The following is a 14,684-nucleotide window of genomic DNA, read 5'->3' on the forward strand; positions in this document are numbered from 1 at the left end:
TATACATACATACACACACATGTATGTGTGGGTATACAGTATTTTATTTTTTCCCTTCTGTTATCAGAGTATAAGAATTCCATTCTTTAGTCATGTTGTGTTTTCCCACCCTCCTTCTCATCATAGAATCATAGAATCCTTGCAGCTTCCTCCCCCTTGCCCCCCCAAAAATAGTTGATATCTGTTGTTTTTAAGAGGGCCTAGTTACTAACCTAGTGTAGTTTTGATATTTGCTACTTCTGTAGACAGCTGTTTTAATTTTAAGTACTGAATGGTGAAGAATTATATTGCTGTGTTTTGAATCTATAGTGTCCTAATCCCCAGTGACTTGTTCTCATCAGCCAGCTTCCTGCTTCCCATAAGAAAAATCCATCAAAGGGTATGTCTGGTTTAGGACAACAACCTCTGAAACAGGGATGCCTCTGAAGTTTTTACAGGCAGAATTCCAAGTCCTGGCAGAACATGGGACCAGCAGATGGTCAGTCAGGGATTTTTTGTTAGTGCTGGGTATCGTCTTCATGTTTACCAATCTCATCACTACACATGATCATTATAACAGTTTCTCAACCTTCTCTCCCCTCCCCCAGGGCTTGGGAACAGTCCCCCTTGCCTAATGCCAAAACTGCCCTGCGTCCTAATAATTTGTTGACGGCGCAGAGCAAGTGGAGACAAGTCTTCAGGTTTTATTTGTATGCCATGCTGTGATTTGACACAACTGTGCAGCTATGTTTTCTTGACTCTGCCTTGTGTTTAAATTGTATTTTACAGATGCGGAGGAACAGTTGGTGCCATCTTTACTTGTCCCTTGGAGGTAATAAAGACTAGGCTGCAATCTTCAAAGTTAGCTTTCCGGGCTGTCTACTACCCACAAGTCCAGCTGGGGACCATCAGTGGTGAAGGAATGGTCAGGCCAACATCTGTATCACCTGGGCTCTTCAGTGTTCTCAAGTGAGTACTGCTCCTCCTGTCATTCAGTGTTGCTTGACATCAGTGATCTGAGTTGCAATTCCTGTGTGCAAACATGGAATGAAAATTTTGCTCCAGACTTGCACTGGAAGGATTGATGTCAGTTGGGCTTCTGCCTCAGCAGTATAAAGATAAATTATTCTTTTAAAAACACATACATATTCAGGACTCGTGAGCGTTCCTTTGAACTTCCACAGAAACTTGTTTCCACCACTTAGAAACTTGCCAAGATTTGAATAACTGTCTGGAGGTGTTATTTTTAAATTGTCCCCTCACATTTAGGTTTTTTGGTAGTTATGACTTCCGAGAGTTCAATACACAGGACATACTGTAAACTCTTGACATGCCTTAGCTTGTGGGAACTATCACAGAAAATATTCCAGAGGAAAGGACTTTTTCTCTTTTTTGACACTGAGAAGTGATGTCTTTGTCCCTTATTGTGAATAATCATGTTGAGCATTGGAGCAGGTAATCCTTGCTAGCTGGGGCCAGTTCTTGGCAAATGACTGAAGGACTGAATAAGCCATATATGCTTTTTCTTTGTCCTGGACCCGTTCCCAGTTTGCTTTGAGTAGATAGTAGAGATACTTGTTGCTATTGCTGCCCATGCTATTTACCTGTTTGATGGAGGGAAGTTTTAATCCCTTGTCTTGAAGCACTCTCTTTGGAGCATCATATAAAAGTGAGGGTGTAGCCTTTCCTTCACCATAATGGATCAGCAGTTTCTGATTCTCTGCACTCAGTGATGTGTGTCGGCCTCTGATCTGTCTTTGAAACTGGCCTTGGATTGAGCATGAGTTTGAAGCAGATGACCTCCGGAATTCTGTGTTTCCCATATATTTTAAGTTATGCTTGTCTGCACTCCTGTGTGGATGAGCTTTTAACTGAAACTTACGGGAGTGGGTGAAGGACACTTTTTGCAAAAGCAGCCTCACTAAAATACAATATCTGATTGGGGTCTTGGAAGCTTTTATCTTTTTCTCAGCAATAGCTGACTTAATGAGCTCCTGTCTGTTTGCTATTAGATGTTATATTTGCCAATTGTTATGCATCAATCCTATCTACACCTGTATAAGATCTACTTGAAAGCTTTCTGTGTGGTTCAGACTGCAGCAGCTGATGCTCCAGCTGTTCCCTTTCAGATGCATATTCATAAAGAAGAGGAAATGTGAAATCATCTAGCTTACAACTGATGAATAGTTTTACCAGCAACTCGGAAGTCTAAATCTCTACTACTGTATTTCATATCAAAGCACCATAAACTTATGGTTCAGACCTCATGCAAATGGATTCAGTTTATTTGGTTCATTGGGCACCCCAGGGTGATGCAGGGAGCTCCTGTTTAGATCAGGTAGCAGAAATGCCAAGGAAAATAATGACTAGCAGAGCAAGTCGAGTGATTTTATGTAAGGCCAACATGCTTGGCAGATTGCCTGGGGAGAAGCTGCACAGTTATATAACAGTACAGTGCTAATTCAAATTCTCTGCAGAACTATCTGGCTAGAGTCATTCTGGGACTTGAGTTTCTGTATTGTAAACAGTGCTGCTTTCCCCTGCCAAACATTTCTTTGTCTATTCAGAGGTGAGTCTAGAGCAATTCGTGACTGAGAATGTAAGGTAGTGCCAGTTGTCTTTGATTTTCGTCTCCTTTCTCTTGCTATCTTTTTACCTTGCAGCATTGGACTTTAGGCAGGCCTAACTAATGGAAGTGAAAACTTCAAGGCACAAGGCTTTTAATTCATCCTTTTGGCCCATCTTTTTCTGGGATTGGCGTTTTTGTTTTTTGTTTTTTGTTTTTTTAGGATGAGAGGAAATGGTTTAAAATTGGGTCAACGTTTTAATATATTTATTAAGCTCATTAAATTTGGTGACTATGATCATGATTTCATTTCACTTCAGGAATTGCCCAGCTGCATGTATCAACAAGTTTTCAACCTTCTTACTTCAGAGGATTGAAAAGTGAGAGTGAAATATTTATGCTGTCATTCCCTTGCAGGCAGCATCTATGAAGAACAGATAATGCTGTTGATTATGATCTTTCTGATAAAGTACAAATGTATGAAGAAAGAAGTGAAGTTAGGTCTCTTGCTTTTACTCTTCCATCCCTTTCTCAATCCTGGTCATGCCTGCATTGCCAAACTGGATATGACTTGGGCCTTCTGGTTTGGGAAAGTTGTGTGGCTAAAGCAGCAGCCATAGAGCCCTACACATAAAATTGCTCTGTAAGAGCTAAAGGTGTTGAGTATGAAAGCCCCTTAACTGCTGTAAATAGAAAGTAGGTACTGAGGGGGGCAGGTTAAGCCTGCTGCTGAATAGCAAGCTCTCCAGAAGGACATGCTGTTTTTGTCTAATGCATTTAAGATTCTGATGAGTCACCCCAGCTGGAATGTGCAGTCGTGACTGCTAAGTGACAAAGAACAAGTAGTTGGTGGATCTGTCTCCTTGGAGACACTCAGCCCTGGACTTTACAAAGCAAGTTCAACTCTGTTGCAGAAAAAGTATTTCAGAAGCTCCTATATCTTCTTCTGTCTAATGAGCTTGGTTTTGGAATCTGTGGGGAACATTCTCAACAGTGCTAATGACCTAGAAAGCAGATTCTGAAAAACTGGCAGTTCCAACAGCTGCACGTGAACTACCCATGGAGCCTGGTGTAATCTGGATTTTCTTGCATTGTTTTCACATGGTGAGTTCAGTTAAGAGGCCTGCTGTCTAGCAGATAGTGCACTGAAATCCCAGTGATTCCTGGACTACCTGTCTTTCACTGGTAGATACTTGGCTGTTTACTAGTGTTTGGCTGTTGGTTTAGTCCTTGTAAATATGTCCGCTGTTAGTAGTGCAAGGAATTTCTAAGATAAGTCTTTTTTAATGAGGTACTTCAGCAAGGTATTGTACAGAACTTGGAAGCTGCTGGGGAAGCTGTCCAAACAGTTTATGTTCTTCAGAGAAGTCCTAGCCCAGCGTGCCTTCTAAGGTATGAGGGAAGATGGGTGGAAATGGCTTTGGAAACCTGGGATGTAGAAATTGCAGAACTGCAGGAAAGCATTATTTGGTGATCTTCCTGCTTTAGACCTGATCATGAAGTCCAGTCCTGACAGTGATTCACAGCAGTACCTCTGTAGTTGGATTTTACTTAGGAAAGATGATGTAAACTTTTTGAATGCCCTCAAAACCAGATATTGCTGAAGTACCTGGCGAGACATAGGTTGTAGTACGGTTGCCACATTCAACTTCACTCTGGGGGAAAAAACACATTGCTAGGTAATTGTGAAAGGAAAAAGGATTTCTTTTTTTCATGTCTCTAACTCCTGAATTGCCAAATACGGAGTATGTCATATGTATGCCATACAGAGAATGACAAAAATATTCTTTGTTCATTAGAGTCAACTGTCACTGGATTCTCCATGAAACTTTAATTCAATTTCTGACTCTTTCAAAGAATGGAAATTATAACCTTGTGCCACATGACATACATGTGCCTGTAGTGCACTGAAGTTTTATGGTATAATGGCTTTTATTCAGTAGCGTATAATTCTGCTAATTTTCAAGTATATTATGTAGCTTAAACGATAATAGCTTCACAATTAATACTTACTGCTTTTGTACAGTTCTTTTGACTGACTGACAGAACAAGAAGCTTAACTTTTAACCCAAATACTATCTTTTTTTTTTTCCCCCACCTGTTTGTTTTTGTTTTAAGGTCAATTCTGGAAAAAGAAGGACCAAGGTCACTCTTCCGAGGGCTGGGTCCGAACTTGGTTGGAGTTGCACCATCAAGGTAAATAGTTAAACTACTTCTAAAACACACATTTAAGGTACCTACTACCCAAATGTTGCAGTGCATTTGTGATTCAAAAGAATAGGTCATGAAGTTATCCTGTCTGTAAACTGATATTTGTGCATGTATACTGCACAGTATACATACCAATACTTCTAAAAATCTGCTTTACACTTGCATAACACTGGAAGGTGCAGATTAACTAAGTGCAAGAGCCACTTGCCATGTGCTTGAGAAAACAAGAGAAAGTAGTGCAGAAAAAATCCATAGGATTAATATTTGTGTTTTTCTAATATGATCTGCTGCTTCCCTACAAATACATAAAAGCGCTTGCTAAACACTGAGTAGGGGCTAGATGCCAGGAGAGAGGAGTACCTACCTGGTCCTTGATTGCCTAAATTCTTCCCAAATAAAAAAACTGCAGCTGAGGGGAAAAGGCTTACATTTCTGCCACATAACCCCAAAGGGGGTGTGTGTATGTGTCCCCCTCCGTTTTTTTTTTTTTTTTAACAGCAGCAACAAAAGTAGCTACAAAGTTTGTTTGTATTTGGAAGTCTTACAGGCACCTAAATGGTTTCCGCATGTACCTATGACTGTCCCATTTTTGGCAGGGATGAAGATCTTTGTGCGTAGCAAATGTTAAAAGTTGTTAGCAACTGGGAAATTGGCAGATCTTCTCTGCCTGAGATTGAACCAGTTAAAAAGGAACTTGAAGAGTGGTGTACTCCCTCTCTGGCCTCTTGCCTACTAGGTAGGATGTTCCCCCCGGAAGTGGGGAATCCTGTTTCTGTACAGGTAATCTTGCAGCAGGGATCTGAATCCAAGACTACCTGCTTTTTCATGCAACTCACGCTGTCTTTTGTGTTCCTTCATATTCTTCCATAAGATTGGAATAAGGTACTTTATGGAAATTCTTAAATTGTAGCCATCCATATCCACCTTTTTCTAGAAGTTCACTTGAAGGAGCTGTGACCTGAATGTACTTGGTTCAGACAGCTTCTTACTCATCATATTGACTGTTGCAGATCAGCTGAGCTTCCTCTATTCCTGTGCATTATGTAGGGATTTGAGGTGTGTAAAACGTCTTCATTTCAGTCCAGGGTTGAGCATTTAAAGCACAAAGTGCTGCTAATGCAGTTACTGTGCTGAGCAAATATATGGCAAATATAGGCTCCAGGAGGGAAAGTGACATTCCCAAGTTCACAAAGTGTGTTTAAGGCCAGAGCTGGTGTACGTATCTAACGTAACTTGCTTTGTCTGCAAGACCATGTTGCCTCCCATCTCAAGACCTGGTGTGAAAGTAAAATATTTCTACCCTGTGAGTGTCAAGTCAGATAGTGGCACTGTAGTGTAAAGAGGAAAAAAAACCCCGTGTCCTTGTAGATGGAAGTAGTCATATGGAGGCCTCTTTGGAGAGAAAGCCTTGTTTTTGGCAGGTGGGGAGAAGAATAATAATGTGTCTAACTTGATGTTATGATTGTATTGCTTTTCTTTTTTTTTCTTCCCCTGCATAGAGCTGTCTATTTTGCATGCTACTCCAAAGCCAAAGAGCGATTTAATGGCATTTTTGTGCCCAACAGCAACATTGTGCACATCTGTTCTGCAGGTTCTGCAGGTATGTATTTGTTATTCATCTTCCAAATGGTCTGCAGCAATACCCCAGTGTCGAGCCCCTCACTAATAGCAGGCAATACATGTATTGGTATCTGTGTGGCTTTAAGATGCACCTTAATTCTTTCAAGTATTTATTCCAAGCTATTGTTGCTCCAAGACTTCTATCCCTCTCGACAGTTGCAAAATGAATAGAATGAATCATAAGGCCGGGACTGGACTTTCCGTCTGTCTGTACAGGACCTAGGCTAACACACCAGTCTTGGCTAACAGCTCTGGATAGTTGTGGTACATGAAGGAGTACAGAGGCCAGTATGTGGCACATTCCGAAAACGTACACTTAGCTGAGGCTGTATATGCCAGAAAACAGGAGTTTGCTAGCGCCTAACTTACCTTGTTTACAGAGTAACTGTTTTCCTGTTCAACACTGAAATATTTCTAGATTGTTGTTTACTAACTTGAGATGAATTTTTTTCCAACTGCAATGCTATGGTAATGTCTCTGTAAGAAAAAAACAATATTAGTAGACACCAACAAACATTTGATACTGTTTTAGGATGTTGTATTTTTCCTACCAGGGTTTGTTCTTGTAAGAAAAATACTGCAGAAGAGCTCCACTAGTTCAAACATCACTCATGAGAGGGATCATTAAAAATAATCTTTCCCAAACTAACCCCTTAATTATGGGTGGATTCTGTTAATGAGATGGCTCAATGGCACCACCTAGAGCCTTGGGGAAAACAAAAGACTAAGACGTGTGTGTTTTCCCCTCAGGTTGCTGTTTATCTATTATTCTAAAACCCAGTCAGCAGGGTATCTTGTCTATAGCAGTCTTTAGGAACATGAAGTATATATTAAAATAGGTGCAAAAAGGAAGAATCGTTTAAGAAATTTCAAGGCCATTGGTCGATGCCTCCTGAAGTTTAACATGAGATGGTTCTCTGGCAAGAGAGAGACTGTAACCTATGCACCTGCATGTCTCTTGAAATCTCTAGGTAGAGCTGGTAACTGGGACTGTCTCACAATGTATAAAGTTCATGTTTGCCATGGCAATACACTGGCCTGGATTCAGCTATACTTCTGGTTTTCTTTTCTCTTTTTCAGCCTTTATCACGAATTCCCTGATGAATCCTATATGGATGGTGAAAACCAGAATGCAACTGGAACGGAAGTAAGTAATTGATTGACGGAGATTGGATGCCACTGAGTGGCTAAGGGAGCCTCTGGAAAACTGAACTTTCATGTTTTTATTTGTGGCTCTTTGTACTTTGATAGATCTTGCCCAATTGTATCCCTGACTCTCAATTCCACCTTTTAAGCCACCATGCCTGTGCAGGTCAGAGTTAAGGTTCTGTATGTCCTACTTCAGTTTGATGCATAGTTACTATTGAGACGGACGTGGAAGTTGCTTTGAGTGCTGGCTTAGGTTCAGTTTCTGGTGTCACTGTAAATCTTAAATAAATTTGGGCATAGCATTAATTTTCTCTCAGATTCCTGCCTACAGAATCTTCTGTACTTCAGGGGTTGATGTTGAGGATAAGTATATCAAGAACTGAAATGCTTTGATGCAGCAATAATAGAAGCTATGATGATAATAGAGAATAATAGAGGTCAGAAGAGCTCATGTTGGAGGCTGAGCATGAGGTTGCAGTCTGTGTCCCATCTAGCAACATCACTTGTACTGATCCTAGGTTATACAGATGTGTGTGCTACTGCAGCAAACCAGGGTTACTGATACCCAGCTCGGTAGCTGTAAACAGAAAGGATGATGTTTTTAAATTGTGATGAAGCCATATTAGTTTCATAAAACATTCTAGAGGAAATAAGAATCTGTTGCAGTGGTTTAATGTTCTTTTGCTTCCTTCAGCATTGTATTAGTGTTAACCATACCTCCTGAAGGCAGAGAGGGAATTTGACAGTAATGTCTTTTAGTTGAGTGATTCACAGTCACTGGTGGATATTGAAGCAATGAGGGACTCTGCTAATAATGTGACTGCTTAAAATAGAAATTCCTTCCTGCAAGGACATTTTAAGTCACGTAAGAATCCTTTAAGGCATCACAACTTATACATAATTTATAAGACTTAATTCCAGCACTTCACAGGGTGGCACCTTTGAATTGAGTGTTGCCTCTTAAAATGAAAGATGATTTCTCATGTAGCAGACCTCTCTCTTGGCCTGCTGAAGATGGCTTTAAACGGAATTTCTAGTTTAACACAAAGCAGGGTTTCTTCAGTGCTTATTGTCTTTTAAAGCATTGGCGTGAACTGGGACAGAGTGATAGAACTTGAGCTGAAAGAATTATTGAGTATGTATTAGTGAATTAGTAAAGCCAAGTGTGCACTCTTAGCATGACAGTCCTGCTCTATGCAGCTTTCCTAGAAGGTTTTTGGAGTAAAACTTAGCAGAGAACCATTTCTGTAGTTACAAAAACTGCTGAAAGCCATGAGTGTTTTAATATTAATTATTTTTCTGGGCTCATTGTATGCTTTGTTCTGTTTGGTTTTTTTTAGAGTCAGGGGTTCAAAACCAATGAATGCTTTGCAGTGTGCTAGATATGTTTACCAGACAGAAGGTATCCGCGGCTTTTATAGGGGCCTGACTGCCTCCTATGCTGGGATTTCTGAGACCATTATCTGCTTTGCTATTTATGAAAGTTTAAAAAAGCATTTAAAGGAAGTCCAACTGCCCCCTTCTCCTAATGGGACCGAAAGGAACTCGACAAACCTCTTTGGACTGATGTTTGCTGCTGCTGTTTCCAAGGGCTGTGCCTCTTGTATTGCTTATCCACATGGTATGTTAACTTTTCCATTTATGATTGCAGTAGAACAGCTGTTGCCTGTAATCCAAGATGAATTGTGGTGTTTAAGGCTGTAAAATTCATTTGCATGGACAAATGGATGTTACTGTGACATGTGCATATGCATTGGCATTTTCAGTACTGGTCCCACCATTCCTAGGTAGCCACATAGTTCGTGAATGGAACTTCCTAGTTTAAAAACAACTCAAAAAATGTCCAGAAGAAGTTGAATGCTTAATGCTTCTGTTCTCACTGGCAGCCTCAGTGTACCCACAGCCTTTGGGATTCTGTGATCAAGTGGTGGGAAACACTTGTGGGCTGAGCAATGTTACTCTTTTTGGAGAGCCGTGAATGTTGTTATGGTTGTATAGGAAGAGCAATATTGATTACAAGAACATTAGTGAAGCATTTAGTTCTGTAGTAGCTTGAATGAGCACATAATCCATTTATTCCACATGCAAGGGAACTCATGTTTAACTTTGCTTCTTACCTGAAGGGCAATGTGTACAGGATTCCATGGCTGAAAGTACTGCAGGCAGTTGGTACAGGAATATTTTCATGCCACTGGATTTGCATACTCTTTCCTGGTAATGGCATGTTTCTCAAAGGGAAGGTTTAAGTCTTGTTAACTTTGGGCTCTGTTTTGCTTTTCTGCAGAGGTCATACGGACACGACTGCGTGAAGAAGGCACTAAATACAAGACTTTCATTCAGACAGCACGTCTGGTAGCATGTGAAGAAGGCTATCTCGCCTTCTACAGAGGACTCTTTGCCCAGCTCATCCGGCAGATACCAAACACAGCCATTGTGTTGTCCACCTATGAGTTAATTGTGTATCTGTTAGAAGACCATGCGAAGTAGCAGACCCAAGACTCCTGTTACAAAGTGTAGACCAATTTCTTCGTTGAACAAATAGTCCTTTGAGAGACTGGTGCTGGTGGCACTGCTGGTGGAAAAACTACGAGTCTGTGACCACCTGCTGGATATTTCGTTTTGGATTCATGCTTTCTGAAAGGTCTCAAGTCATTAATGTTAATAGTTTAATTATAACTTTTTTTTAACTTAATGATAATTAAACTGCTACTAAATTAAATTACACTATTTAATTTAAGTATATGTTTGTCCTTTTTCCTTAAGCACAGCCATATGTGGTCAAGGAATGTACCTCATACTATCAAGTTATCTCTTGGACTGATGTTCATTAAAACTGTATTAAAACAGGAGAGGAACTGGTTTGGAAATTTGAAACTCTGTCGTCTTATTACTGGAGTCATGTCACTTTTTAGGACTATAATAGCCTAATGCCCAAATAACTTTGAGAGTTCTTCTGGTTTATTCAAGGTGCGTCATTCATTGCTGTGTGAACATCCTGGAGTGTTCAAGTAGGACAGTTTTGTACTGTGTTTCTCTTTTGGTGGTATGCACACTAGAATCTCTTAGAAAAGCCACTTACACTGGCAGTATTGCTGGAATATGATTGTGGGAGGCTTCTAGTAAAAAAATTAGAGTACAGGGTGCACCTATGCATTTGGCACACAGGCTTATGCTACTGCCTGTAAACAGATCTGTCATGACTTGGCTTTTAGACCTTGCTTTTGTGAAGCACTGAGAGTGTAAGGACAGTCAGTGATTGTGGCCTGGCTGCCCTGTGGAAATTCCATGAGATGCAGGAACTTGGTCATGTATTCTGACATCAGCCTTTTACTACTCTGGGGATTTTTTGTGTTAGATTTTTCTTATACTTCAATGCTAGGGGTCTGGAGAGTGGAAGAGAAGATAAGATAGGTCCCAAACACTATAGACTATAAATGCAATTCTGGATTCTGCTTTACAATACTTGGGAATATGTCCCTCTTGATTTGATGTCCTTGTAGAGCAGTGCTTCTGATGGGAATGAGATACTACGTTCTCATAGACATGTCACTGGAGCGAACACCCAAAAAATCCACAGCCTGTGTAAATAGTTTCTTTATGTCATTACTTGATTTCTTATTGAAGGAAGTAAGGATTTGCCAGCTTAGTGCAGCCTGTTGAACAGTTCTCACATTTCCTATAGATAGGATATCTGCCTTCCCCTTCAAAGACAGTATCAAAGGGGAATTTTTCAACAGTAGTCACGATACAGTTCTTACCTTTCAGTTATAAATCAAATATCCTGCATACTTGAGATTAGTCTCTTCATAAGTACTATAGTATGCTCTTAATTTTAGTCTCTTTACCACTTGCATTGCAGCAGTACCTTGTGATTAAAGTATTGTATGTGAATAATTACTGGTAGTGCAGGATGAAATATTTCAGAACTCAAATGGGTAGATTTGTGTTTTGCTTTGGCCATACTATGCTCTCCTATTCATTAGTGTCATTTGCTTTGGCAGCTGAGACAAACACTACAGCATTTGAGCCCAGCTTCAGTCTTCCCTGCTGTTGAACTGAACAAGGAGCTTCTCATGATTTGAGCAGGTGTTGAGTTCTTGAGCATAAACAAGTGTTTATGGACGTCTTTTGACTTCAAGGAACGTATACAGCAGAGGTGGTGTTTGGACTTGGAAGGATCATGCAAAGCATTAAGAAACAGCCTAGTAGTGAGTAGGGCTGCCTTTTATAAGATAAAGTTTTCAGGCTAGTATTTTGTTGCAGAAATATAACGGGTTGATAACTGGATTCAAACCTTCATGTTTGTTCCCATTAGAGCCTAGCTGATGACTGGTACTTGAGGTCATATTTGACATCAGTGTGATGGAGGAGCATAGTGCAAAGAGGGTAGAATGTGTGTATATACCTCATTATGAGGCAAAACTGCAAAAATAACTGATTTCTATTATTTTTACTCAAAAGAACGTATCACATTTACCCCTAAGCTAAAATAGGAAACAGCTGAGTAACTAAAAACTGGCATAGCTTTTTTTATGGAGACGATGAGCAGCAAAAGCTTTAGTTTCTTTATAGGAGTCAAAACTGTCGCACAGTGCTGTTTCTATTTTTGAGAACTAGGACACTTGTGCTGCTACTTAGAATCGTTTTCTGAGATTTGCTTTCTTAAGTTAGTATTCCTCTGTACTTACAGTACCCTAGCTCACTTTTAAAATGTTAGTTAAATGTGTAGACTGCTGATATCTTTTGAGAATGAGGGGAGGGAACTCAAACCTTTTTGAAGAGTTTGGGACTAAGCAAGAGGAAGTGAACAAATTTTTGTTACGCCTAAATCTGATGGAAAATCAGAAATTCTGATGGATGTTTTTATTCTTTAAGCTTTGCTACCAACCCTGACAGAATTAGTCTTAATTTGGTAGGGGGTTAATAAGCTGTATTGGGAGTTAATAGAATTTCTGAATTAGTATGATTTATTCCTTTTGCCTTCCTCTCTCTAATAGAACTTTTAAAATTCACTAACCTTTGATTCCTTAACCCTGTAAACAGTTAACATTTTTAGGTGATGCTCTGTGAGCAATCCCACTGATGTCACTGAGTATGGAATAAGCCTATTACCAAGGGAAGAATTTGAAGTAGTGTTTTTTTTTTTTGAAGGGATATCTGAATTTAAAACTTTCTCTGGTAGTGAAAGAAAAACTAAAAGCATTTTTCACTGTTCATTCTACTTCTTCAACTTCCACAGGAAGTCAATTTCATGGAAGGTAGGTAAATTTGTTACTGGTTAGAGTTTCCTGGGCAGGTTTAGGCTTCATTACTAGACCCTTTGTAGCTTAATTATCAGTAAGGTGATGAAACTGTGGTCGTATCTGAAGTGACCACAAAGTTTCCATTAACTTTACCAGGACTGAGTCTGTTCCTATTCATAAATTAACAGTTAAATTGAAATTACAAACACACAGTTGTTACAATAGTATGACCTACTCACGTTGGCTATTTTAGCTTTGGAAGAATTTCTTAGGCATCTGAATAGGCCTCAGGTTCTTACGCTATTAAGACTTACTGCCTCCCTTTAGGTATCCATGGTTGCCGTGATCCCTCAAAATTGTGCATTTGCTGGTGGTTGTAATACATTGCTTTTATTGTGATTGTGCCCATCACCATGATTTATAGTTGTTTTGCAGAATTTCTTCATTAGCTTCTTTAAGGAGGAAACTTTTGGTAAACAATACACCTATGGTTGGACTGATACAACAGATATAGTTGATAGGGAGGGAATTCTGTAGAAAGGTAAGTCCTAAGGACTTGCCTAAGGGCTTGATGTGCCAAATGACTGGGTTCTTCCTCCTATCATTTAGTCTCATAAAACAATCCCTAAATAATTGCACTAAACAATGAAAGAGGGATGGGAAAATCATGTTCCCCTCGCATTTATCAAGAGGAAATAGTCACTGTTGTTCCATAGAACTAATTCCCATGGTTAAATCTGTGGAGATAGAAATGGAACAGTTAAGACCCCAACCACAGTTAAGATAAGCTTTAAAGTACAGCTTACTTCTAGTACAAATACTTGTCTCTGAAGAGCTTTTCCATTTGTGGGTTTTTTAAAAACATGATGTTGGCACAACTTGGTTGTCCTGAATTTTAAGCAGTTCTGTCTATTGTGCTGAGAGGTTCTTTTTTGTTTTAAGCAGGAAAAAGAGCTATGCAATTTGAGGCAAGGTCAGTCTAAAATTTTGCAGATGTCTTACCTCTTGCCTTCATGTAAAAGCAGGGCACAACTGTCAAGCTGCTAACTGCTTCCAGTTCTGTAAGAACAGTAAATCCCACCCATGTGTGCTGAGAGGGGCAGAGCATAAATAGGTGTTACTTTGCTTTCTAGGGGAGAGCTTCTGAACAAGTCTGACCTGGGAACTACTCCCATCAGAGACCTGAGGGCTTTCTGCAAAACTGTATTGTTTATCTATCTATCCATGAGAGGGAAAGGCTAGAGCAGCAGACTTCAACTTCTGGCTCACAGGTAACAAACTGCCCACAAAGCCCTGTATTTTAAATTCAAATTCCTGCTCCACTTGCCATACTGTCCCTTGGCTAAAGTGAAGATGTTACTTGCAGCACATGGTTTACTGGGCAAAGCTGATCAGGGACCACACAAGGGTGATAACCTGTGCTCTAAGATCAGTGGGGAGGGTAGTGTAACTGGGGATCTTCCATTTTCTCCAGACACCTAGGCAGTTTGTTAGGAAAGTACATCCTGGCAGAGAACCTATTCTCTTGGAACTGTCTCTTCTTCCTCTGCCCGTTTTGTTTTTGTACTTCTCCAAACAGCTGTCCTTTTTCCTCAAAACGTATGTTAAATTTAATTGCCAGTTCTCTGCCTCGTTGTAGGCCCCGTTGTTTCCAGTCTCCTTTGTGCAAGTGGTCCTCGACGGGGGCAATCCTCTTGGGTGTAGTTTTTAAAGGCCTTTCCCCAGGCTCAGGCCTGTAGCAGCCCAAGGCCCCAGCTGCCGCAGCCACCCTTCACCGCGGCTTCTCGGTCTCTCGCTCCGCCAGGGCCGGCACCGAGAAGGGCTGGAGCTGCTTTGTTAATCCGGACAGCTCTCGCGTCTAAATTTAGGAAAAGAGAGAAAAAAACCAAAGGCAAGCTGGTTGAACTCGGCGCCGG

General features: G+C 40.4%; 1 protein-coding gene across 1 annotated transcript; it reads left to right on the forward strand.

The window, feature by feature from the left end:
* Positions 1-769: 769 nt before the first annotated feature.
* On the forward strand, positions 770-10,392 carry SLC25A33 (solute carrier family 25 (pyrimidine nucleotide carrier), member 33). Its single transcript, XM_010284421.1, has 6 exons — positions 770-948; positions 4,664-4,741; positions 6,256-6,356; positions 7,457-7,523; positions 8,866-9,146; positions 9,810-10,392. The coding sequence occupies exons 1-6, from the start codon at positions 902-904 to the stop codon at positions 10,010-10,012; spliced, it is 777 nt and encodes a 258-aa protein (XP_010282723.1). The 5' UTR covers positions 770-901; the 3' UTR covers positions 10,013-10,392.
* The last annotated feature ends 4,292 nt before the right edge of the window (positions 10,393-14,684 follow it).

This window comes from Phaethon lepturus, unplaced genomic scaffold (genome assembly GCF_000687285.1).
Source record: "Phaethon lepturus isolate BGI_N335 unplaced genomic scaffold, ASM68728v1 scaffold26190, whole genome shotgun sequence".
NCBI lineage: Eukaryota > Metazoa > Chordata > Aves > Phaethontiformes > Phaethontidae > Phaethon > Phaethon lepturus.

What these genes read in the sequence shown, in the direction of transcription:
- SLC25A33 (XM_010284421.1), top strand. Translation starts at nt 902, where the DNA reads ATGGTCAGGCCAACATCTGTATCACCTGGGCTCTTCAGTGTTCTCAA. An exon ending in GGGCTCTTCAGTGTTCTCAA is followed by an intron (nt 949 to 4,663) that starts GTGAGTACTGCT and finishes TTTTGTTTTAAG; the next exon opens with GTCAATTCTGGAAAAAGAAG. An exon ending in AGAATGCAACTGGAACGGAA is followed by an intron (nt 7,524 to 8,865) that starts GTAAGTAATTGA and finishes GGTTTTTTTTAG; the next exon opens with AGTCAGGGGTTCAAAACCAA.